This window comes from Scyliorhinus canicula, chromosome 4 (assembly GCF_902713615.1).
Source record: "Scyliorhinus canicula chromosome 4, sScyCan1.1, whole genome shotgun sequence".
Classification (NCBI taxonomy): domain Eukaryota; kingdom Metazoa; phylum Chordata; class Chondrichthyes; order Carcharhiniformes; family Scyliorhinidae; genus Scyliorhinus; species Scyliorhinus canicula.
The window spans coordinates 117,049,695-117,075,930 of record NC_052149.1 but is presented as its reverse complement, the minus strand read 5'-3'; the positions used below and the strand labels follow the sequence as shown (position 1 = coordinate 117,075,930).

The following is a 26,236-nucleotide window of genomic DNA, read 5'->3' as shown; positions in this document are numbered from 1 at the left end:
CTCAAGTTGTTTCATCAAACTCATTGACACCAGTTCACTCAGTAATGAGGATAATCTCCGGAACTCTGAGATCAGCTCCAGGTCAGTGGGACCAGTCCTCCTCAAATATCGCCACACTCTCCATCTGACAGGACACAGCGACAGACAGAGAGAAACGACTTGTATCAGCAGCAAATTGAACCTCCCTGTCCATAGAGCACGCACATGGTTCTACAAATCCCTCTCTGAACATGAATTGAATATCACCCACTCCATATCACAGATGAAACCGTGGAGGAAAACTCGGGCAGAAAACACTTTGCCAAATTTCTGACCCAACATCTCAACAACCAGGCTTCGGTCTCCGCTGGGGTATGTGGACAACGCTCAGTGGAACTTTGAAACCTCGTCCGAACCAAACCATGGAGCACAAACTAACATCTTTCCCCCGACCTGAGCGATATCCTCGAGTAACACTTGCAGGACAATGGACTTGACATAAAACTGTGGCAACAGCTACTGCTCCTAAAACCATATGAAAGAAGAGGATTGGTGAATTGTATCCTATTAATCTGCCTTGACTTCATACCTCTCGATATACTTGTCTTGCAAAAATATATGAATTTCAGATTGTGATTATCCATGCACATTGGAAAATGCTTATATTTTCTTTTTGTGCAATGTTCCCTTTAAGACCAAGGTGGGAGTTTTCTGTAAGTGGGTTAATTGGTTTCCTGACCATGACGTTATTAGGTTCCAAGAAATACCCATATGGCCTGACGTTGTCATGGGGATGAACAGCTAAGAAGCAAAGCGGAAATAGAAAGCTAATAATACTAGTCTAACAATCTTTTTTTAAAAATTTAGAGTACCGAATTATTTTTTTCCAATTAAGGGCAATTTCTCATGGCCAATCCACCTAGCCTGCACATCTTTGGGTTGTGGGGGTGAAACCCACGCAGACACGGGGAGAATGTGCAAATTCCACAAGGACAGTGACCCAGAGCCGGGATCGAACCTGGGACCTCGTCGCTGTGAAGCAGCAGTGCTAACCACTGCGCCACTGTGCTGCCCCATCTAATAATCTTTATTAGTGTCACATATAGGCTTACATTAACACTGCAATGAAGTTACTGTGAAAATCCCCTAGTTGCCACATTCCGGCGCCTGTTCGGGTACACTGACTAGCACGTCTTTTGGGACTTGTGGAAGGAAACCGGAGCACCGGGAGGAAACCCACGCAGACTCTGGCAGAACATACACAGATATTCTCCGCCCCGCCGTGCCACATTTCTGTTTCACCCTGGCGGCGGGATGCTCCGTTACGCTGGCTGGTCAATGGGGTTTCTCATTGTGGGGTAGCCTCACGCCGTCGGAAACCCCCCAGACTGCCGGCAAAGTAGACCATCCCGCCGGTAGAGAATCCAGCCAATGATCTGTGATCCAAGCCGGGAATTGAACCCGGGTCCCTGGCACTGAAGCAACTGTGCTACCATGCCGCCCCTAATAGCACAGATGTCGGGTTTTTCAGCCTGTCTTTATAACAGACAGTTCAGAACATTCGGAATTCAGGGGAGAGAAAGTAAACAAGATTCTCTCCAAATTGAGCAGTCTTGGGTTTGGCAGTTTTTGAAGAGATCCTGCTTTTGAAGAATAGAGTAGTGATTGTGTTACTGGTGCATGGCGCAGTTGGAAAGGGTAGGGACTGAAGACAGGAAGGTCAAGGGATGGTCGATGGAACAAGACCCATTGCTGCTGACTCAGTGTTGCCAGATTCCACCAGACTGTAAAGGGGTCAAAGAAGGGAGCCTCTGGGGATTCTGAGCCATCTGGACAGTTGTGAACCAAGTGAAATGGATGTGCACTGTGTCAGTGTTAACCATGTCTTGAGAGATGGAGGATGGCTGTTGGTGAAACAAGACCGAGACGCTTAGGTGGGAAGCGAGGAATTCTATATACCAGAGGACGAGTGGGAAAGACTGAGAGATTGCACATGGCACCACATTTTTGGGGAGCAATGTGAATACTTGTAACTATGTGAGGTGTATCTTTGTTCCAGCGGCCCGAGACCAAGGTTATGGCAGGGTGTTGTCTGGTGTGGGGCGGTGCCTGGGGTAGCATATTGTCTGGTGCGGAGCGGTGCCTGGGGCCGGGTATTGTCTGGTGCGGGGCGGTGCCTGGGGTGGGGTATTGTCTGGTGCGGAGCGGTTTCTGGGGCAGGGTATTGTCTGGTGCGGGGCGGTGCCTGGGGCCGGGTATTGTCTGGTGCGGAGCGGTGCCTGGGGTAGGGTATTGTCTGGTGCAGAGCGGTGCCTGGGGCAGGGTATTATCTGGTGCGGGGCGGTGCCTGTGGCAGGGTATTGTCTGGGGCTGGGCGGTGCCTGGGGCAGGGTATTGTCTGGTGTGGGGCGGTGCGTGGGGCAGGGTATTGTCTGGTTCAGGGCGGTGCCTGGGGTAGGGTGTTTTCTGGTGTGGGGCGGTGCGTGGGGCAGGGTATTGTCTGGTGCAGGGCGGTGCCTGGGGTGGGGTGTTGCCTGGTGCGGGGCGGTGCCTGGGGCAGGGTATTGTCTGGTGCAGAGCAGTGCCTGGGGCAGGATATTGTCTGGTGCAGGGCGGTGCCTGGGGCAGGATATTGTCTGGTGCAGAGCAGTGCCTGGGGCAGGATATTGTCTGGTGCGGGGCGGTGCCTGGGGCAGGATATTGTCTGGTGCGGGGCGGTGCCTGGGGCAGGATATTGTCTGGTGCGGGGCGGTGCTGGGGCAGGATATTGTCTGGTGCGGGGCGGTGCCTGGGGTAGGGTATTGTCTGGTGCGGGGCGGTGCCTGGGGCAGGGTATTGTCTGGTGGGGAGCGGTGCCTGGGGCAGGGTATTGTCTGGTGGGGAGTGGTGCCTGGGGCAGAGTATGGTCTGGGCAGGGCGGTGCCTGGGGTAGGGTATTGTTTGGTGCGGACCGGTGCCTGGGGCAGGGTATTGTCTGGGGTAGGGTATTGTCTGGAGCAGAGCAGTGCCTCGGGCAGGGTATTGTCTGGTGCGGAGCGGTGCCTGGGGCAGTGTATTGTCTGGTGGGGAGGTGCCTGGGGTAGGGTATTGTCTGGTGCAGGGCGGTGCCTGGGGTAGGGTATTGTCTGGTGCGAGGCAGTGCCTGGGGCAGGGTATTGTCTGGTGCGGAGCAGTTTCTGGGGCAGGGTATTGTCTGGTGCGGAGCGGTTTCTGGGGCAGGGTATTGTTTGGTGCGGACCGGTGCCTGGGGCAGGGTATTGTCTGGTGCGGGGCAGTGCCTGGGGTAGGGTATTGTCTGGTGCGGGGCGGTGCCTGGGGCAGGGTATTGTCTGGTGCAGGGCGGTGCCTGGGGCAGGGTATTGTCTGGTGCGGAGCGGTGCCTGGGGTAGGGTATTGTCTGGTGCGGGGCGGTGCCTGGGGCAGGGTATTGTCTGGTGCAGGGCGGTGCCTGGGCCAGGGTATTGTCTGGTGCAGGGCGGTGCCTGGGGCAGGGTATTGTCTGGTGCGGAGCGGTGCCTGGGGTAGGGTATTGTCTGGTGCAGAGCGGTGCCTGGGGTAGGGTATTGTCTGGTGCAGAGCGGTGCCTGGGGTAGGGTATTGTCTGTTGCGGGGAGGTGCCTGGGGCAGGGTATTGTCTGGTGCGGAGCGGTGCCTGGGGCAGGGTATTGTCTGGTGCGGAGCGGTGCCTGGGCAGGGTATTGTCTGGTGTGGGGTGGTGCCTGGGGCAGGGTATTGTCTGGTGTGGGGTGGTGCCTGGGGCAGGGTATTGTCTGGTGCGGAGCGGTGCCTGGGGCAGGGTATTGTCTGGTGTGGGGTGGTGCCTGGGGCAGGGTATTGTCTGGTGTGGGGTGGTGCCTGGGGCAGGGTATTGTCTGGTGCAGAGCGGTGCCTGGGGCAGGGTATTGTCTGGTGGGGAGCGGTTTCTGGGGCAGGGTATTGTCTGGTGCGGACCGGTGCCTGGGGCAGGGTATTGTCTGGGGCTGGGCGGTGCCTGGGGTAGGGTATTGTCTGGTGCGGGGCGTGGCCTGGGGTAGGGTATTGTCTGGTGCAGAGCGGTCCCTGGGCCAGGGTATTGTTTGGTGCGGACCGGGGCCTGGGGCAGGGTATTGTCTGGTGCGGACCGGTGCCTGGGGCAGGGTATTGTCTGGGGCTGGGCGGTGCCTGGGGCAGGGTCGTGTCTGGTGCGGAGCGGTGCCTGGGGCAGGGTATTGTCTGGTCCGGACCGGTGCCTTTGGTAGGGTATTGTCTGTAGTGGGAGGTGCCTGGGGCAGGGTATTGTCTGGGGCGGGGTGGTGCCTGGGGCATGGTACTGTCTGGTGCGGGGAGGTGTCTGGGGCAGGGTGTTGTCTGATGCGGAGCGGTGCCTGGGGCAGGGTGTTGTCTGTGGTGGGGAGGTGCCTGGGGCAGGGTATTGTCTGGTGCGGGGCGGTGCCTGGGGCAGGGTATTGTCTGGTGTGGAGCGGTGCATGGGGCAGGGTATTGTCTGGTGCAGGGCAGTGCCTGGGGCCGGGTATTGTCTGGTGCGGGGTGGTGCCTGGGCCAGGGTATCGCTGGTGCAGTGCGGTGCCTGGGCCAGGGTATCGTCTGGTGGGGAGCGGTGCGTGGGGCAGGGCATTGTCTGGTGTGGGGCGGTGCCTGGGGCCGGGTATTGTCTGGTGCAGGGCGGTGCCTGCGGCAGGGTATTGTCTGGTGCGGGGCGGTGCCTGGGGCAGGGTATTGTCTTGGGCGGGGTGGTGCCTGGGGCATGGTACTGTCTGGTGCGGGGAGGTGCCTGGGGCAGGGTGTTGTCTGTGGTGGGGAGGTGCCTGGGGCAGGGTGTTGTCTGGTGCGGGGAGGTGCCTGGGGCATGGTACTGTCTGATGCGGAGCGGTGCCTGGGGCAGGGTATTGTCTGGTGCAGAGCAGTGCCTGGGGCAGGGTATTGTCTGGTGCGGGGCGGTGCCTGGGGCAGGGTATTGTCTGGTGCGGAGCGGTGCATGGGCAGGGTATTGTCTGGTGCGGAGCGGTGCCTGGGGCAGGGTATTGTCTGGTGCGGGGCGGTGCCTGGGGCAGGGTATTGTCTGGTGCGGGGCGGTGCCTGGGGCAGGGTATTGTCTGGTGCGGGGCGGTGCCTGGGGCAGGGTATTGTCTGGTGCGGAGCGGTGCCTGGGGCAGGGTGTTGTCTGGGGCGGGGAGGTGCCTGGGGCAGGGTATTGTCTGGTGCGGAGCGGTGCCTGGGGTAGGGTATTGTCTGGTGCGGGGTGGTGCCTGGGGCAGGGTATTGTCTGGTGCGGAGCGGTGCCTGGGGCAGGGTATTGTCTGGTGCAGAGCAGTGCCTGGGGCAGGGTATTGTCTGTGGTGGGGAGGTGCCTGGGGCAGGGTATTGTCTGGTGTGGGGTGGTGCCTGGGGTAGGGTATTGTCTGGTGCGGAGCGGTGCATGGGGCAGGGTATTGTCTGGTGCGGAGCGGTGCCTGGGGCAGGGTATTGTCTGGTGCGGGGCGGTGCCTGGGGCAGGGTATTGTCTGGTGCAGAGCAGTGCCTGGGGCAGGGTATTGTCTGGTGCGGGGCGGTGCCTGGGGCAGGGTATTGTCTGGTGCGGAGCGGTGCATGGGGCAGGGTAATGTCTGGTGCGGAGCGGTGCCTGGGGCAGGGTATTGTCTGGTGCGGGGCGGTGCCTGGGGCAGGGTATTGTCTGGTACAGAGCATTGCCTGGGGTAGGGTATTGTCTGGTGCGGATCGGTGCCTGGGGCAGGGTATTGTCTGGTGCGGGGCGGTGCCTGGGGCAGGGTATTGTCTGGTGCGGGGCGGTGCCTGGGGCAGGGTATTGTCTGGTGCGGAGCGGTGCCTGGGGCAGGGTGTTGTCTGGGGCGGGGAGGTGCCTGGGGCAGGGTATTGTCTGGTGCGGAGCGGTGCCTGGGGCAGGGTATTGTCTGGTGCAGGGCGGTGCCTGGGGCAGGGTGTTGTCTGGTGCGGAGCGGTGCCTGGGGCCGGGTATTGTCTGGTGCGGGGCGGTGCCTGGGGCAGGGTATTGTCTGGTGCGGGGCGGTGCCTGGGGCAGGGTATTGTCTGGTGCGGAGCGGTGCCTGGGGCAGGGTGTTGTCTGGGGCGGGGAGGTGCCTGGGGCAGGGTATTGTCTGGTGCGGAGCGGTGCCTGGGGCAGGGTATTGTCTGGTGCAGGGCGGTGCCTGGGGCAGGGTGTTGTCTGGTGCGGAGCGGTGCCTGGGGCCGGGTATTATCTGGTGCAGAGCAGTGCCTGGGGCAGGGTATTGTCTGGGGCGGGGAGGTGCTTAGGATAGGGTATTGTCTGGTGTGGGGTGGTGCTTGGGATAGGGTATTGTCTGGTGTGGGGCGGTGCCTGGGGCAGGGTATTGTCTGAGGCGGGGAGGTGCCTGGGGCAGGGTATTGACTGGGGCTGTGCGGTGCCTGGGGCAGGGTATTGTCTGGTGTGGGGCGGTGCCTGGGGTAGGGTATTGTCTGGTGCGGGGCGTGGCCTGGGGTAGGGTATTGTCTGGTGCAGGGCGGTGCCTGGGGTAGGGTATTGTCTGGTGCAGGGCGGTGCCTGGGGCAGGGTATTGGCTGGTGCGGGGCGGTGCCTGGGGTAGGGTATTGTCTGGTGCGGGGCGGTGCCTGGGGTAGGGTATTGTCTGGTGCGGAGCGGTGCCTGGGGCAGGGTATTGTCTGGTGCGGGGCGTGGCCTGGGGTAGGGTATTGTCTGGTGGGGAGCGGTGCCTGGGGCAGGGTATTGCCTGGTGCGGAGCGGTGCCTGGGCCAGGGTATTGTCTGGTGCGAGGCAGTGCCTGGGGCAGGGTATTGTCTGGTGCAGAGCGGTGCCTGGGCCAGGGTATTGTCTGGTGCGAGGCAGTGCCTGGGGCAGGGTATTGTCTGGTGCAGAGCGGTGCCTGGGGCAGGGTATTGTCTGGGCAGGGCGGTGCTGAGGGCAAAGCGTTGCCTAGTGTTTGGTGGTGCCTCAGATTGGGTGTTGACTGGTGAGCCCTGGTGTTGAACTGTAATAGCATTGATTTGAGGGACAGATCGATCACCGAATTGCAGAGTGTGCTTGAAGATGCTCGATGTTCTCGAAGACTAGCATTTCTCATCAAAGTAATTAAGCTCTCAGTCTCGGAATTTTTTTCGCCATTGCTATCTTTAAACCTCATCTCTTGTTTCCTTTCCCATTGCAGCAATGAGTTTGAAGATGGGGAAATTGATCATGACATCAGCCTGGCTGACATGTACAGATGGAAGGTATCAGCGTACGCACCCTGCAGTTCCACATGTACCACAGGTGCCTTTGGAAACCCTACAGCCCTTCACTTCTACAAGTCCAGGGCCATGAATCTTTTACCCAGGTGGAGGGTGGAGTGGGGTGTGGGTGGGAGGGGTGATTTTAAAGCAGTGGGGATTAACAAATGGCATTCGAAACGTTTACCCCTTCATGTAGAATGTCATCAAGCCTGTGAATCATTAGTCATTATCCATACGTTGGCCCCGATGTTTGATCTGCCAGATCAAAATGTTTTGATTTTTAAAAAATTTAGAGTACCCAATTCATTTTTTCCAATTAAGGGGTAATTTAGCGTGGCCAATGCAACTACCCTGCACATCTTTGGGTTGTGGGGGCGAAACCCACGCAGACATGGGGAGAATGTGCAAACTCCACACGGAGAGTGACCCAGAGCCGGGATCGAACCTGGGACCTCGGCGCCGGGAAGCAGCAGTGCTAACCACTGCACCACCATGCTGCCCATGTTTTGATTTCTTCACTTTCTGTTGGGAGAGAGTCCATTTTTTTTAACCATTCACCAAGTTGCCAAAATTCCGGAATTTTCGCTGGCTCTGCTTGATTGAAATCGCTGACTCGGATCCACTCAGTGAACCTGGGAGCAACCCCTAGACTATGCCCCCTGGCATCCTGAGACTGCCCATGCCATGTTCAGATCTAGGGGTGACCCCCATCTCCCTTCTATAAATATCCATTGCTGTCACAAAGGCACTGCACACGAGAGTGCAATGTAGAGGTTAAAAGAAGGACACTGAGCATGTCATGAAGCTTAGTCCAAGGTCAAGTGCTTTTACATTAATGCCATAGCGCTGAACTGGAACAACTTGCATTAAATCGCACAGTTCACGGCCTCTGGGTATTCCAAAGTGCCTCACAGCTGATCAATTGCTTCTGAAGTGTGGTCACTGCTGAAATGTGGCAGCCAGATTTTACTACTGTGGGAGCTTTCTGTGCATTGAGATAATCACCAGATGATCTGTTTCAGCGTTGTTGGTTTGATGGATAAATGTTTGCCAGAACCCTTAAGGCGAGCTCCCCTGACATCTGAATCATGCAATGGGGTCTTTCTCATCCACCTCCGAGACGAGATGGAACCTCTGTCTGAAAGACAGCACCCCCGGCAGCAAGGCACACCCCCAGCACTGCATTGACCTGTCAGCCGAAGCTTCCTTCTGAATTTCAGAAATAGCAGAAGGCTGAAATAGCAGTGGGAATTAAATTCTGCTGGTATCCTGTGTGGTGTGCACACTGGTAAGGAAGTGTAACTCGCTACCATGTGGAGTGGTTGAGATGCCTTCAATGGAAAGCTGGATAAACATGAGGGAGAAAGGTTATGTTGATCAGGCGAGATGAAATAAGGTGGGAGGAAGCTCATTTGAAGCATAAACATCAACACAGACCAATTTGGGTGGCTGGCTTGTTTCTGTTCTGTTAATTCTCAGTAATGTGGTTACATGTATACTGTGATCTGGTGTTGGCCAAGTTCTGAACAGCTTTTTCATTTTAGCTCATGTTTAGTCTGAATCAGAGGGAGACAGACAGTGAGTAGTCGCAGTGGCTGCTCAAATGACAAACTGGTCGCAGCCAGCATGTGGCAGAACTGTGGATTGAAATGTGCAGCTCTCCAGTGTATTATGCAGGCAGACAGCAACGCACAGAAATCGGAGCAGATGAAACCTGGCTTAAAGCAGAAAAAGATTAATTGTGAATTGCTTCAGCTAACTGTGTCCATGATGGCCAATGAGCGCCAGATCAGCCAATCCCTTTCCCCGCTTTGAATAATTTCCCATTTATATTGTAGATAAAGAGTTGATTTTCCCCTTTGGGCCGGAATGCACAAGTCTGGACATTTCCTGATGCTGCCTTCCCAACTTCTCAAAGTTAGCCCATTCACACAGAATCTTGTCTCCCAGAGGTAAGACTGGGCTGGAATCATGACTGCCGCCCATATTTCCTCGATGCCCACTCATCCAGTATCTAAGTACAAAATTCACATACCTTATAATAACACTGGGAAGTCTTTTTTTTAATTTCCTGAACATTTCAATCAGCTAATTAAACTCTTCTTGCAAGAAAAATCAAACACATAGCCATTGAAACTCTCTTGAAAAAACACTTAACTCAAGTGCTCATTAATCTGTCAAAATAAACAAACATTCAAAAAAACCATCAAAACATTTAATACTATTATCTGCTCATAAATCCGTCAGTCAAACAAAGCACACAGTCCCCTCATGTATAAGTAGCTGCTGCTGAGCTAGATCCATTAGTGGGGCTTGGAGCTCAGTCAAACACCCATAAAGGGATTACATTATAGAGCTGAATACACAGACCCTGCACAGTTCAATACAATAGAATCTTTTAAGGCCCCTGACGAGACCGCAGCAGGCACGGTAGCACAGTGGTTAGCACCGTTGCTTCACAGCACCAGGGTCACAGGTTCGATTCCCGGCTTGGGTGACTATAGAACATAGAACAGTACAGAACAGGCCCTTCGGCCCTCAATGTTGTGCCGAGCCATGATCACCCCACTCAAACCCACGTATCCACCCTATACCCATAACCCAACAACCCCCCCTTAACCTTACTTTTATTAGGACACTACGGGCAATTTAGCATGGCCAATCCACCTAACCCGCACATCTTTGGACTATGGGAGGAAACCGGAGCACCCGGAGGAAACCCACGCACACAGGAGGAGGACGTGCAGACTCCACACAGACAGTGACCCAGCCGGGAATCGAACCTGGGACCCTGGAGCTGTGAAGCATTTATGTTAACCACCATGCTACCCTGCTGCCCCTATCTGTGCGGAGTCTGCACGTTCTTCCCGTGCCTGCATGGGTTTCCTCCGGGTTCTCCAGTTTCGTCCCTCAGGTCCCGAAAGACGTGCTGTTAGGTGAATTGGACATTCTGAATTCTCCCTCTGTGTACCCGAACAGGCGCCAGAATGTGGCGACTCGGGGCTTTTCACAGTAACTTCATTGCAGTGTTAATGTAAGCCTACTTGTGACAATAAAGATTATTATTATAGCCATCTGTTCCTTTCTTTTTTCAAAGGCGGAATGGTGTTTCAATCCGGGAAGTCTGGCAACTGTTTTTTCAAAGTCTGAAGATCTCTGGATTTTCAATCATTATATCGAACCAGTGTCCGTATGAGCCATTTTAATCCGATTTCCAATAACTTTGAGTGCATAAGAACACTTTATCCAACATATAATGTACTTTAATGCACATGCACACTACACAATGCTGGCCAAATTAATAGTCACTTAACTTTTATGGACACAGCCCTCTAATCACTGCATTCAAGATGTACTTAAATCATCACAGGCCACTTTGATATGATATTTGACATTGGCAACAACTTTTAAAACATGGCTGCCAAAAGATCCTGACTCCACAGCAGGCAAGGTTTGCAAATTGTTTTACCTGATGTGGCTCCCACAGGTTTCAGGAATCCACCTGCCTTGATTATAATACGCATGTCAGGACAATTAGAATTTGCAGCAGACATTTAAGCGTCAATCCCAACATCACTTTATATGAGTGTTGGACTGTGACACTCCTGGCTTCCCATCCTGGCTAAAATCGGGTCCATCGGGAATTGGCAGATAGGTTTAAAATTGGGGCTACACATTTCTTTAGCTTGTGATGCAGGCCTGCTCAGAGGTAGGTGGGGAAAATCCGACCCTAAGGCTTTTGATGAAGGATTGTAGAGAAACTGGCACAATTGGAATCTCAATCATCTTGACTGTCAGACCAGATGTGCCTGGCTACTTGAATTAGGATTCCATGAGTTTTACGTGCACGTGTGGGAAAAGATGTCACCATTGGACAGAAACCCTGAAAATGTCTTGACCACCTCCATTAATTTGGGCAGGTTACTTGCACCAAAGGGCATGGCATGGTGGCAGAATGGTTAGAACTGCTGCCTCACAGCGACAGGGTTCAATTCCGGCCTTGGTGACTCTCTGCGTGGAATTTTCACTTTCTCCCCGTGTCTGCGTGGGTTTCCTCCGGGTGCTCCAGTTTCCTCCCACAGTCCAAAGATGTGCAGGTTAGGTAGATTGGCCATGCTAAAGTGTGCCTTAGTTTCCAGGGATGTGTAGGTGTGGCTGCGGGGTTATGGGCATAGGGCGGGGTGGGTGGGGGAACCGACCGAAGTAGAGGGCTCTTTTGGAGGGTCGATGCAGACTCGATGGGCCGAATGGCCTCCTGCACTGTAGGAATTCTATGGTTCTAGTTTATTCTATGGTTTTAACGTCTTGGGTGTCTCAAGCACTTCCAGCCAATGAAGTACTTTTGACGTGTAGTCACTCTTGTAATGTGGGAATTGTGGCAACTGCTTTGTGCACAGCAAGCTCCCACAAACAGCATTGTGCTAAGTACTCATCTAACTGTGTTTCCTACAAACTAGAGCTCAGCCTAGCCATCCCTTCCAAGAACCAGCGCCAAGACCACTTAATTATTACACCAGCCAGAGCCCAGAATAACTGTACTTTTCACTAACTAGATAATCTGTTTTAAGCAATGTTGGTTCAGAGATAAATATGAGCCAGGCCACCAGCAAGAGTACCTCTTCTTTGAAAAAGTGCCACTGGATTTAATATCCTCCTCAGTTTAATTTTCAAGGTGGCATCCCAGACAGTGCAGCACCCCTTTCGTACTGCAATGGGTGCCAGCCTGGATTTGGTGCACAAATATTTGGAGTGGAGCTTGAGCTCCATTTGACTTTGAGGCAAGAGGGCTCCCCACTGAGCCACGGCTCTCATCAGAAACAAGTTCTTAATATAAGTGGTACAAGTCTGATGAAACAATATCTAGTGAACTGTAATCCTCTCCCTCCCTACAGGCATTACCACTTCTTATGCTATGTGTGTCAGGTACGATGGAGTGGAGGTGGATGAGTCACACTGCGATGCAGTTACCAGGCCCGAGCCAACGCATGAATTTTGTACAGGAAGGGAATGCCCTCCCAGGTAAGTGAGCTGGGTGACTTTTCAAGTATGGTGTAGATATTAAAGGCATAGACCTCCTGCTCAGTCTATTGGTTTGAAATCTCCACCTGCTTCCGCATGAACTTAAAAAAATAAGAGCAGGAGTTGGTCCATGGCCCATCGAGCCTGCTCTGCCATTCAATGAGATATATATGAAACAGGAGCTGAAGTAGGCCATTCGGGCCTTTGAGCCTGCCCTGCCATTTAAGAAGATCATGGTGGATCAGTTTGTGGTTCGAGTTCTACGTTCCCATCTACCCCCCGATAACCTTTGATACCCCTGCCCAACAAGAATCTTATCCATGTTAACTTCACCTTCCCGTTTTATGCCCATTTTACTTGATTTCCTCAGTGGCCAAAATCTCAGTCCATAATGAATTCATTCACTGAGCATCCACCGTCTTTGGGATAGAAACTTCCACAATTTGGTCACCCTCTGAGTGAAAACAATTCTCACCTCAGTCCTGAATGGCTGACACCTTATCCTGAGACTATGACCTCGAGGTCTGGACTCTCCATCCGGGGGAAAAAGTCTCTCAGCATCTAATCTGTCGGGTCACTAAGAATTTTACAAGTTTCAATAATATTGCCTCTCGTTCTTCGAAATTCCAGAGAAGGTATTCCAAAACGTATTAAAGTGCTATGGATGCAGGAGGTGTGAAGTCAAAACAGAAACTCTTGGAAATTCACTGCAGTCAGGCAGCATCAGTGGAGGAAGAAGCTGAGTTCAGGGCTGGAATTCTCCAGTCATTGCGATTCAATATTCTCGTCGACAGTGCACCCCCGCCAGCAGGTTTCACGGCAACGTGGGAGGGTTACAATGGAAAATCCCATTGGCAGTTGGTGGAAGGTAGAATCCTGCTGCCAGCGAATGGCGTGTGGCCTTGAAACAGGAAGCTGAGGGACCGGAGAATCCTGCCCGATGCCTCCGGTCAATGATCTTTCGTCAGAACCCAGAAAATATCAACCCATTCCACTCAGTCTCTCCTCTTGGGCTGTCCCTTTAATTCCAGAAATGAATCTAGGGAATCTTAGTGAACCTCTAAGGCAAGTACATCCCGACTTGAGACAAAACTGCACACCATTTCCCTGTATAATTACAGCAAAATGTCCTTATTTTTACACTCTAAATCCTGAGGAATAAAGGTGAACATAATATTTCCCTTCCCAATTGCTTCATGGACCAACATGTTAGCTTTCTGTGATTCATGTACAAGGAACCCAGAAATCCCTGAATACCAATATTTACCAGTGCCTCACTTTAAAAAAAAGTTATTTTCCATTCTTTTTACCAAAGTGGATAATTTAATACTTGCCCACATTGCACTCCCTCTGCCACCTTCTTGCCCAATCACTTAACCTGCCTGTGTCCCTTTTCAGCCTCTTTCTGAGCCCCGCGCCGGGCCAGAGAGTCGCTGCAAACGCGCCACGACGCCCCGAGGTGCGGAGAATTGGCGGCAGTTGTGCCGGTGCAGTTGGCGCGGCGATGGCCGCAGCTGGCTGGAATCGGCAATTCTCCGGTCCGGATGGGCCGAGCGGCCACGCGTAAAGAACAGAGTCCCGCCAGCGCCTTTCACCCTTCGTCACTGCCGGCAGGAACTCTGCGGGAACGGTCCGTGGGGGGAGGGGCTGTTGGGGGGAAGGGGGCTCCGTTCCCGGGGGGGGCCTCCAATGGGGTTTGGCCCACGATCGGGACCCATGGATTGGTGGACCTGCCTTTCCCGCCCCCGGCCTACATCCTGGCGCGGGCGGCCCCTGAACACTGACCCCATGTTGAGTCGGGGCCGGCGCGCTAAAGAAGTGCCCTGCGCATGCGTGGGTTGGTGCGGTGCCCATTTGGCGCCGCAAAAGGAGGCTGGAGTGGCGTGAACCTCTCCAGCGCCATGCTGGCCCACTGTGGGAGTCAGAATCAGTTGTACCCGGGCCCTGTTCGCGCCATCGTGAAACACGACTGCATTCACGACGCCGTGAACACTTGGGCTCCATTTTGGAGAATCGCCCCCATGGCGTTGGATTCTCCAGTTGCCGACGCCAAAATCGCGTACGGCGATCGGCTGAAGAATCAGAGTTTCCGACAAAATCGGGGTGGCGCCACTTTTGCAAAACCCCCCCCCCCACAAGCGGCGTACTCGCACCACATATCAACGGCCTCAGTCCATTGCCTGAGGCCCACCCCCCTGATGCTCCACCCCCGACCGGCCGAGTTCCCGACGGCGTCAGTCGCGTGTGGTCTCAGCATGGTGGCTGTGGACTCAGTCCAGTGCCGCCGCAGTCAGGGGAGGGCCAATCTGCAGGCGGGGGGGACTTCATCAAGGGCTGGGGGCACTGGGGGGGGGTGATCTGGGGTGCGTGAGCCGGCTGAAGGTCCGGGTCCGCGAGTGGCGGCCGTCTTGCGCATGCGCGACCACGAACTCGCCAATTCTCCGAGCCGTACCGGCAGCTCTGCGCTGTCCTCCTGCTAGCTCCCAGCCAAAAGGGGTATCAGTGGCCCTTTTATGCCATTTGTTCTGGCGCGAAACGCCACCATTCCCACGCCACCATCGGGCACAGCCCCAGAATCGGAGAATCCAGCCCTCGATCTCTGCTGCGGCCTTTATGAAGAAGGTGCAGCTCACAACCCCAAATGTGTCCCCAATGACAGCATTTTGAGCCACGACTCACAGTTTTGGAATTCCTGTATGAGATCAAACTTTACCTATTTGTACCGTTCATTCAATTATTACAAATTCTTTGTGCATTTCGATAAGGCACCTGTAATATTAACTTATTGCCATTTTTTCCTGAATGTTCTTTTTGTCATTTGTTTATGAGTTGTGAGCATTGCTGGCAAGGCAACTATTTATATCCCACCCCTAATTGCTTTGAGAAGTTTTGTCATTGTTAAACTCTGTTCCTTCCTGATGCAATCTGGTTGACAGTCTCGAATTTTCTCTTGAGGTTTAAGAGTTTATCCTTCCCTCATCCTTCTCCTCCCTTATTGTTTAAAGCCCTATCGACTATCCCAGTTAATTAGTTTGCCGTGCATTGGCCTCAGAGTGGTGTATGTGGAGTTTGTCCCAATGTAGCATCTCCCTTTCCCCCAGTACTGGTGCCAGTGCTGCATAAATGTAAACACCTGCTTGTCTTCAATCTTTCAGCCATGCATTTAAACCTCTAATCTGTTTGTGCCAATGCCATTTTTTGCATGTTGCAGGTAGTTATCCACAAATTGTTACCTTTGAAATTCTGCTCTTTAATTTGTACCTATGCTTCTAAAGCCTCCTCAGCAACTCCTCAATCCGAGTTCTACCAAGCTATTGCTTGCTATGTGGAAGCAACTGGATCCTCCTTCTCCTGTGCTTTTGCCAGCACGAGGTGATGTCCTTAATGCTGATACCAGGAAGTCAACATGGCCCTTCGGGACTCTGGGTGATGACTGAAGAGAACAGCATCCATTCACCCGACTCTACTGGCCTCATCCACACTATTCACAAGTACATGTCAGTCGACAGCAAAGGCTGAGGCTCCTCTGCCACCACATAGCACCATAGAATTCCTTCAGTGCAGAGGGAGGCCACTTGGCCCATTAAGTCTGCACTGACCCTCTGATAGAGCACTCTACGCAAGCCCGCTCCCCCGCCCTATCGCCGTAACCCCACCTAACCTGTACATCTTTAGATACTAAGGGGCAGTTTTAGCATGGCCAATAAAACTAACCTGCACATTATTGGACTGTGGGAGGAAACCGAGTACCCGGAGGAAACCCACACAGCCACAGGGAGAAAATACAAACTCCAGACACTCACCCAAGGCCAGAATCGAACCTGGATCCCTGGCGCTGTAAGGCAGCAGTGCCACCGTGATCTTTTGTTTAATAGTTGTTAGAATGCAGACAATCCAAAGGAGGCTGTCAGCCTTTTAATCAGTAACAACTGTAAACATGTCTAGCCAAATGGCTGTGAAATGCGACAAGCGCATAATAATCTCGTTAAGTGGCCATTGATGATGAATAAACAGCAAGAAGCACAAACAAGTCTGCAGCCCCCCTGAATGCACAGGCTCAAGGTACCACCATGACAGGGCAGTTAGGTAATTATTGGCCAATCAGGTGGACAAAAACAGGGTATTAACAAATATGGCACAGCCAAGCTGGGAACAATGTGTAAAATAATAAGCTACTAAAGGTGCATCATCATCAAGAAGAAAAGACATAAGATAAACTTTAATCATGAGACAAGGCGCCCCAGTCAATGGGAGACTGAAAGCATAAAACTGTAGACCAGTTAGTCTCATGTCTTCTCATTAGGAAAATGCTACAATCCATCAATAGAGGTAGTAGCAGGGCATTTCGAAAACTATATTGCAATGAAGAGTCAACATGATTTTGTGTAAGGGAAATTGTTGCTGCCCTCTACTGGTGTCAACTGATGAAATAGACAAATCATGTACTCAATACAAGCTTGATTTAATACAACTTTCTTTGGTTGTGTGCTTATCTGAACAGTTACATAAGTTTCAAGACTCTCAACTTGAATTCAGAATACTACCTGATAGAGAACTGGCCAGGCTCTGGAGGGTGTGCACTACTCTGAGTTTCCAAACGCAGCACCTGCCTTGCAAATGTTTATCCCAGGATTATCACTGCTGAAATCATGGAAATCCCTGCATTTTATAAGATCTTAGTTTATAGTTAATTCCTTTTTTTTGGAAAAATATTTTTACGAAAATATTTTTCTTTGATAAAAAACACATTAACATCAAACAGCCCAACAAGTGGCTCAAACATAGTACAGTGTCATTAAAATATATAGAAAAAAACAAAAGAGACCCACAACCGAACCCGGCGGTGAGGGCGTGCAGTGGTTAGCACTGCTGCCTCACGGTGCCGGGGGCCAGTGTTCGATCCCGGCCCTGGGTCACTGTCAGTGTGGAGGTTGCACATTCTTCCTGTGTCTGTGTGGGTCTCACCCCCACAACCCAAATATGTGCAGGGTAGGTGGATTGGCCACACTAAAATTACACTAGAATTGGGTGCTTAAATTTTTTAAAAAAGAACTCGCTCCCCGGGCTATCAGTGAGGCAAAAGCAAGAACATCCACCCTCACCCCGGTCTGCACCCCAGACGTGTCAAACACCCAGAAAATGGCCACCAACGGACAAGGCTTCAGATCAGTATTAAGAATCACTGACATATTGCTAAAGAACGAGACCCAAAAGTTGATAATAATAATAATCTTTATTATTGTCACACGTAGGCTTAGATTAACACTGCAGTTAAGTTACTGTGAAAATCCCCTAGTCGACACACTCCAGCTCCTGTTCGGATACACTGAGGGAGAATTCAGGATGTCCAAATCACCTAACAGCACATCTTTGGGGACTTGTGGGAGGAAACCGGAACACCCGGAGGAAATCCACGCAGACTCAGGGAGAACATGCAGACTCCGCACAGACAGTGACGCAAGCCGGGAATTGAACCTGGGACCCTGGCGCTGGGAAACAATCCTTGGGCACGACCAGAACATATGGGTGTGATTAGCGGGCCCACGCTCACACCTCCTCCACTTCATCAAAGAACCCATTCGTCCTAGCCTCAGTTAGGTGAGCCGTATGTACCATTTTAAGCTGAATCACACTTGGCTGCGCAGAAGAGGAGGCGGAATTCTCCCTACAACGGGCCTCATTCCACAAATCCTCATCCAGAATGGGTCCCAGCTACCCCTCCCACTTCGCCCTCACCTGCTCCAGCGGCGCAGCCTCCATTGACATGATCTGACTATGAATGTTTGAAATGCTGAAATGCCCCACCCCCCCATCCGCCACCACATCATGCCAACAATAGGATTCTCCCAAGCATGGAGCATTATGGATAAAATCACGTAACTGATAATATCTAAACAAATGTCCCTGACATTTGTAATTTCGCCGAGAACTCCTCCTAACTGGCAAACCGTCTCTCCATGACCTTTCCTTCCCACCACTTAAACGTTGCATCCAAATCCGACAACACAAACAAATGAGGCGGGATTCTGCGAAAGCCGGCGGGGTGGGTAACTCCGGCACGAAGGAGTGGTGTGAACCACTCCGGCATCGGGCCGCCCCGAAGGTCCGGAATCCACCGCACCTTCAGGGGCTAAGATGGCGCCCGAGTGGTTTGCGCTGCGCCACTCGGCGTGGAAGGGCTTGGCGCCATGCTAACCGGTGGCGAAGAGCCTCCGCCGGCTGGCGCGAGTTGGCCCATGCGCGGGAGTGCCAGCATGTGCTGGCGTCATCCCGGCACATGCGCAGGGGGGTTCATCTCCGCGTCAGCCATCGCGGACAGTTACACGGAGGACTAGAGTGCCCCCATGGCACAGGCCCGCCCGCGGATTGGTGGGCTCTGATCACAGGCCAGGCCACCGTGGGGGCACCTCCTGGGCACCGTGGGGCCACCGACCAGCTCGGCCCGATTCCCGCCCCCGCCAAATCCCCGGCGCCGAAGTGTTTGGCAGCCGGCGGGGACGGGATTCACGCCGTCGCCCGGCGATTCTCCGACCCCGCGGGGGGTCGGAGAATCTCGCCCCTGGTTACCGCATATGGGAACCAGCAATGACATGGCACTCAGCTTCTAATGCTGCCTAAACTGCCTGCATATCCTTAACATAGAGATCACCATCGAGAAATACCTCGCTGGGGAGAATGGGAGCAAAGCCGTAAATCAAGCTCGCAAACACAAACCCTTCCTCAAACTTGCTTCCGTTCCCCACCCCCCATTTGAAGCCTGACTCCTCTCGCCACCCCATCATCTGATTTGATTTGAATTGATTTCTTTATTGTCACATGTACCGAAGTACAGTGAAAAGTATTTTTCTGCGGCTCCAAGATGGTGCTGGAGCATGGCGACTCTCTGAGAGTTCTCACACCCTGACCTTTTTCTTTTATCTTGTGTCACCATTCTGACTTACTTAAACTCTTTTTAACCTCATATATAATCACTAATAATGCATCTTCTCAACATTAGCCGCCCAATAATAAAGGAGAAAATTGGGTAGCAAAAGGTCCATAAACTGTTGGTCCCTCTGAAGGTTCAGGGATCAGAGCTGGTGTTTCGACTATTTGTGATCTATAATACTTAGATGAAGGATCCAAGTGTATTGCAGCAAAATTTGCCAATACAAAAGCAGGTTGTGAGAAGAGTCAGAAGTCTGAACAGAGATAAAGTGAGTGGGTAAATAATTTAGCAGTTGGAGCATAATGCAGGAAAATGTGAGGTTGTCCAGTTTGGCAGGAAGAATAGAAAAGCAGATTATGATTTAAATATTATTTTATTATTTAAAAGACTGCAGAATAACATGGTGTAGAGGAGTCACAAGAAGTCAGCACTCCTAATTACAGGAAGTAATTAGGAATGCACATGCTGGGGTGGTGCAGTGGTTAGCACTGCTGCCTCTTGGTGGCAAGGACCCGGGTTCGATCCCGGCCCCGGGACACTGTCCGTGTGGAATTTGCACATTCTCCCCGTGTCTGCATGGGTCTAACCCCCACAACCCAAAGATGTGCAGGGTAGGTGGATTGGCCACACTAAATTGCCCCTTAATTGTAAAATATAATTGGGAATTCTAAATTTATTTTAAAAAAAGGATTGCACATGCTGACCTTTATTGCAAGGGAGTTATTTTGGGACGGAATTCTCCGACTCCCCCTCTGGGTCGGAGAATCGGTGCGGCGCCGCGGGAATGCGGAGAATCGGCGCCAGCGTGGTCGGCGCGGCGCTGGTTGGTGTATGTGCCGACTCTCCGGCATGGGCCGGTGCGCCAATTCTCCGGGCCGGATCGGCCGAGCGGCCATCAACAAGAAGCCGAGTCCCGCCGGCGCCGTTCTAACCTGCTCTGAGTTGGCGGGACCTCGGCGTTGAAGGGTCCGGGTGCGGCGTGAGGAGGGGAGTCCGACCCCGGAAGGGGGCCTCCGTAGTGGCCTGGCCAAAATCAGTGCCCACCGATCGGCGGGATTGTCTGATCATGAGGCTAAGTGTTGACGTCGTCGTAAACACTGTCGCGTTTCTCGACGGCATCAACATGGCCTCAAGACCAGCAATTCTGACTCCTACAGGTGGCCAGCACGGCACTGGAGCGACCCACGCCGCTCCAGCTGCCGGACCCCGTGTCAGATGGGCGCCGTGGGTCTGCGCATATGCAGTGGGACTGGCGCCAATGCGCACATGCGCAGTGGCTCCCTTCTCCGCACCGGCCCCGACGCAACATGGGGTAGGGGTACACGGGCCGTGCGGAACAAAAGTGCCCCTCAGCCCGAGAGGCCGGCCCGCCAATCGGTAGGCCCCGATCACGGGCCAGGCCACAGCGGAGGCCCCCACCCCGGATTGGCCCCCCCGCCCCCCCACCAGGCTGCCCCTAGATGCATCCACGCCGGGTCCCGCCGGGTAAGAGCAGATGTGAATGGCGGCGGCGGGACTTGGGTTCTTTTGCGTGGCGTGGCCGCTCGGCCCACCCGGGCCGAGAATCGCCGCGGGGGGCGCTCAACTGGAGCCGCACCAGCGCCAATGGCGCCGATTCTCCGGAGAATCGGCGGACTGGCGTCGGGGTGGTGTCACGTGATTTGCGCCCGTCCTGGCGATTCTCCGGCCCGGCCTGGACTGAGAGAATCCCGCCTGCTATATTTCTAACTTCTTTCAGTTTTGATGAAAGACCGAACCTGAAACATTAACTATTTCTCTCTTCACTTCATTTGTTATATATTTCCAACATTTTCTGTATTTACTTTGGAAAGAGACAGCCTTTGGATTTAAAGGAAAGATATCAAAGCAGCCAGAAACCAAGGGCGCAATTCTCCGCACTCACGACGGTGCGGAGAATAACGGGGGTCGTAAAATTTTACGGCCACGCTAGTCCGACGCCCTCCCGCTATTCTCCCCCCCCCCCCCACGCCCGACTCCCGATACGAATCGCTGCCGCCGTTTTTTTACGGCCAGCAGCGATTCTCAGCTGTCAGATGGGCCGAGTTCCCAGCCCTTTACGGCTGTTTTTACGAACGGCAAACACACCTGGTCTGGCCGTTCGTAAAAACGGCCGTAAAGTCCCAATTTTTAAAACCATGGCACCGATTGGCACGGCAGTACCACGGCCGTGCCAAGGGTGCCATGGGCCCGCGATCGGTGGGCACCGATCGCGGGCAGCGGGTCCGATGCCCGCGCACTCTTTGTCCTTCCGCCGCCCCGCTGTATCACTTCGCGGGGCGGCTGAGGGGCATCCCGGCCCGCGCATGCGCGAGTTTCGTGCAAATGCGCGATGACGTCATCCACGCATGCGCGGGTTGGAGTCTTCCAATCCGCGCATGCGCGGCTGACGTCATATGACGCGTCAGCCGGCGCAAACTCTGGCAAGAGGGCTTAACGAAATTCGTTAAGCCCGCAATGCCGGAGTTTACGGCGGCGGCATGCTAGCCCCGACCGGGGACCAGAATCGGTTCCCGGTCGGGGAGGGGGGGCTGGCGTCAAACCCGCCCGGATTTGACGCCAGCCTTACGATTTCTCCCTGTGTGGGAGAATCGCGCCCCAAGTCTGTTAGCTTGCAGTGGACAAAATTACCTTCTCTTTTCTCACAGCACGGTCGCACTGTGGTTAGCACTGTTGCTTCACAGCTCCAGGGTCCCAGATTCGATTCCCGCTTGGGTCACTGCCTGTATGGAGTCTGCACATTCTCCCTGTGTCTGCGTGGGTTTCCTCCGGGTCTCCAGTTTCCTCTGACAAGCCCCGAAAGATGTACTGTTAGGTGAACTGGACATTCTGAATTCTCCCTCCGTGTACCCGAACATGTGCCGGAATGTGGCGACTAGGAGCTTTTCACAGTAACTTCATTGCAGTGTTAATGTAAGCTACATGTAACAATAAGGATTATTTTTTTTAAATTGCATTGTCCGTGTGGACTTGCCTCCTCTTTTCGCTGTACTTGTGACTCTAATTATGGACTGGCTCGCTGCATAGATTTGCATGCTGCTGTTAACTCTAAGCCTCTAAAACACAGAGCGTTTCCCAGATCCATCCAATCTTTCTGTGGTCCTCTTTCTTGACTTCTTCCTGAAATCGCTCCCACGCCTTCAGCATCTTGTAATGAAGAAATGAAACACCCTAGATTCTCTACGGAGTCTTCGTGTTTGACTTTCCTTCCCAGTATGGCAAGGCCATATTATAAATTCTCAGGGCATCTGTGGATCCTTTCCCTGCCTGAGTCCCAACCTGTCCCTGACCACGAGCCAGATCTAAACTATTCCCATCTCTAAAGGATATGACTTCCTCCTGGATCAAAATGTCCAGAGAACGCTCTCCTTCCCTGGTTCACAGGGATGTTCACAGGATGTGGGTATCGTTGGCGTGGCGAACATTCATTGCCCATCTCTAATTTCCCTTGAGAAGGTGGTGGTGAGCTGCCTTCTTGAAGCACTGCAGTCCGTGTAGGAACACTCACAGTGCTGTCCTGCACCTCGGTCTCTGGCTCAATAACTACAAACTTAAGTTTCTCGAGTTGCAGATTCTTACTGCTCTCCACCAATTCTGACTTTTCAGATGCAGCCCACCACCTCCACTGCCACCTTATTTTATATATTTAATTAACTATAGTTTTATGTATTTAATTCACTTGGTTTATTTTTAGTTTTTTTATACGAATTAATTTAAATTATTAGTTTAAATTATTAATTTGATTAGGTATCAGTTATAGTTTCCTAGTTTTAAACACTTACAGCTTACAAAAAACACTGTTTAAGACAAAAAGGAGCACCTCCTGTCTCCTCTGCACTGAAGCCTATGGGGCTGTATAGTTAATTGCACTGTGACTGCGTTTCAAATTGGTGGTGAGATTAGGGATAAGAAGGAACATTATTTTCCACAAGGAGAATGGGAGCCGTTGTACAGGATTGCATTCGGGTTGCAGAGGGGCAAGCTGTTAGCTCATGGGACCTAATCTCAATCCAGGCGCGTGTTTATTCTTGGAGGTCTGTGTGAGGGCAGCAATATTATCGTAGAAATATTAATGATATGTTTTTTTAAAAACTGAATATGGAGTTCTTGTGAGTGATGTGTTGGTGGTGGTGTGGGGGGGCCGGGAGGGGGGGGGGGGGGGGGGTGGCTGGAGAGAAGGTTCCAGGACAAAGGGCTAGATATGGCAACTGGCTGGCCATCAAGAACAATAGCTCACGCAGCAGGAGGCTGCCAACCTTCACCAAAGAGTTTGCAAGGAAACTTACTTCAAATTACCTCATCCGATTTGGGATTCTAGTCCCACTGTCTTCACCTGGCAGGAAAGCTGTGTTGCCAACTAACCGCCCACCCACCCAGTTTCCACCTGGCAGATTGGGCTAAGGTAGTTTCTTACTGCTCTCCTCACCCTCCAAAAAAAATTCCCAGAGATCAAGAAGATGCACAGAAGAACAAGACAACTGATTCTTCGTGGGAATTGAATGTGCTGTAAGACTAGATCGAAGAAACCAGACCGAATTAAGTCAAGGGAATAGTAAACAAAATAAATGGAAATTACTGCAGTAAATTTAAAACTGATATTAGGCAGAACAAATTTGCTGAATGATAACTGCTACACAATAACTTAAATAAGAATAATAATCATTATTATTGTCACAAGTAGGCTTACATTAACACTGCAATGAAGTTACTGTGAAAATCCCCTACTCGCCACATTCTGGTGCCTGTTCGGGTACACAGAGGGAGAACTTAGAATGTCCAAATTACCTAACAGCACAACTTTGGGGACTTGTGGGAGGAAACCGGAGCACCCGGAGGAAACCCACGCGAACAACGTGCACACAGCTAGTGACCCAAGTGGGAATCGAGCCCGGGATCCTGCCGCTGTGAAGCAACAGTGTTAATCACTGTGCTACAGTGCTGCCTTTAGCAGGCCTAACATAATAAAACATCCCAAGAGGATTCACAGGAGCATGTCAAAAGCAAAGTGTGACACTGAGGCACAAAAGGAGATGTTACGTTAGGTCATCGAAAGCTTGGTCAAAGATGATGAAAGTGAGGTAGACAGGAGGAGAGGCGTTGGGATTAAATTCCACAGCCTGGGGCCTTTGCAACAATTATAATTTGGAATGCATAACAAGCAGGAATTAGAGGAGGGTTGTGAGATTGAAGGAGATTACAGAGGTAGGGAGGGACAAGGCCATGGACAGGTTTGAAAGCAAGGGTGAGAATTATCAATAATATAATGATAAATATTTGGAGTAGTGGCGATAAACTCCAGATAATGTTGAATTCCGTGATGCAGGAGTTGAGGGCTTGGACTGATTGATTTTGTTGGGTGGAATGGCCGTTTCTTGCACTTAAATTCTGGGAACAGGAGGAAGGCCATTCAGCCCCTCGAGCTTGTTCCGCCGCCATTCAATTTGATCATGGCTGATCTGCACCCGCAGCTCACACATGCTCTTCTTTCCCAGTGTTGCCCTCACTCTTTTTTTTCCCTCTCTGAATGTTATGCAGGTGGGAGACCAGCAGATGGAGTGAATGTTCCCGGACCTGCGGGGAAGGCTATCAATTCAGGACAGTGCGGTGCTGGAAAATGATTGCCCCTGGTTTCGACAGCTCTGTTTATGATGAATTGTGTGAAGCGGCCGAGCTGACCAGACCTGTGGAGCGCAAACTCTGCAAAAACAAGGGGTGCGGGCCGCAGTGGGAAGTGTCGGAATGGTCAGAGGTAAAGCAGCTTTGTTTTGATGTGGATCATCCCACCAGAGGACGTTAAGGGGTTTATTGTCCTCTGTTCACTAATTGTAATAAAAGGGAGGCATTCTTCTCTACTTAATATTCATCCCGTGCATTGGGAGGCATCATAGAACACTTTATACTTCAAACATACCATATAAATATCTGCTCTTCTCCACTGCTCTATTCAAGCTTGTGAACAAAGGAACTTGTAGCCCATGGGAATATTAAAGAGTCTTTTGGCAATACAGAGCTTGAGTGTCATTGAACAAAGACACGCAAAGGTTTTCATGTTCATGCATCAGGATATTCACAAGAATACCAATTGTGAAGGAAGCAACAATTTATACTTCATGAGAAGAGGATTGGTTGACAAATGGACTCTGATTGGTCGAGGCATTGCTGTAAAGAATGCACAGTTAACTGTTGACTGACAGTTGATTGCCAAGCCATAAATCCAAACCATGACTCTGATTGGTCAAGGGGAATGAACCAGAGAATTGTTGTTGCCTTGACATTTGCTACTTTTGTGAATGTCCTGATGAGTGTAAGATGAAAAACTTTGACATGTGTTTTTCAGTGATATTCAAGAGAATTAAATATTAATTCTTGAACATGTGCATCACCACCAAAACTGACATCTATTTCCCATCCATTTATGGCTATGCATATTTTATAACACAGTTCAGAGGAGTGTGGAGGGACAGACGGACCTGGCATTAGGGTTCATGTACATAGGTCTTTGAAGGTGGCAGGACATAATGAGCGAGACGTTAGGAGAGCATATGAGGTCTTGGGCATCATGAATAGAAACATTGAATACAAAAGCAGGGAAGTTATGCTGAACCTCTTTTTAAGGCTGTGGCTAAGCCACAACTAGAATACTATGTCCATTTCTGGTTACCAGACTAAAGGATTTGATAGACGTGTACAAACTTATGACAGGTTTAGATCAGGTAGATAAGGGCAAACTGTTTCCATTAGCTGATGGTGCAAGAATTTTGGGTCCACAAGTAAGATTTTGGGCAAGAGGTGCAGGGTAATGTGGGGTCTAGGATCTTGCCCTTGTGGCAACTGGTGGAATTTAAATTATGTTGATAAATACAAAGCTACCACAGTAATGATGACAATGAAACTATCATCCATTGTTGTAAAAACCCATTCAGGTTTTTAATGTTCTTCAGGGAAGAAAATCTTCCATCCTTACCTGGTCTGAACTACATGTGACTCCACATCTGCAGCAATGTGGTTGACTCTTAACTACTTTCTGAAATGGCCGAGCAAATTTCTTAAAAATTCATTTGTGGGATG

General features: G+C 51.8%; 1 protein-coding gene across 2 annotated transcripts in view; it reads left to right on the top strand.

The window, feature by feature from the left end:
• The window catches only part of si:ch211-267e7.3 (ADAMTS-like protein 2), a 190,088-nt gene that overhangs the window by 92,421 nt on the left and 71,431 nt on the right, over positions 1-26,236 (top strand). For both annotated transcript variants that reach the window (XM_038795019.1, XM_038795020.1), the window contains exons 11-13: positions 7,140-7,243; positions 12,096-12,222; positions 24,704-24,917. In XM_038795019.1, the coding sequence (XP_038650947.1) occupies positions 7,140-7,243; positions 12,096-12,222; positions 24,704-24,917 (445 nt within the window). The remainder of the gene's footprint in view (positions 1-7,139; positions 7,244-12,095; positions 12,223-24,703; positions 24,918-26,236) is intronic.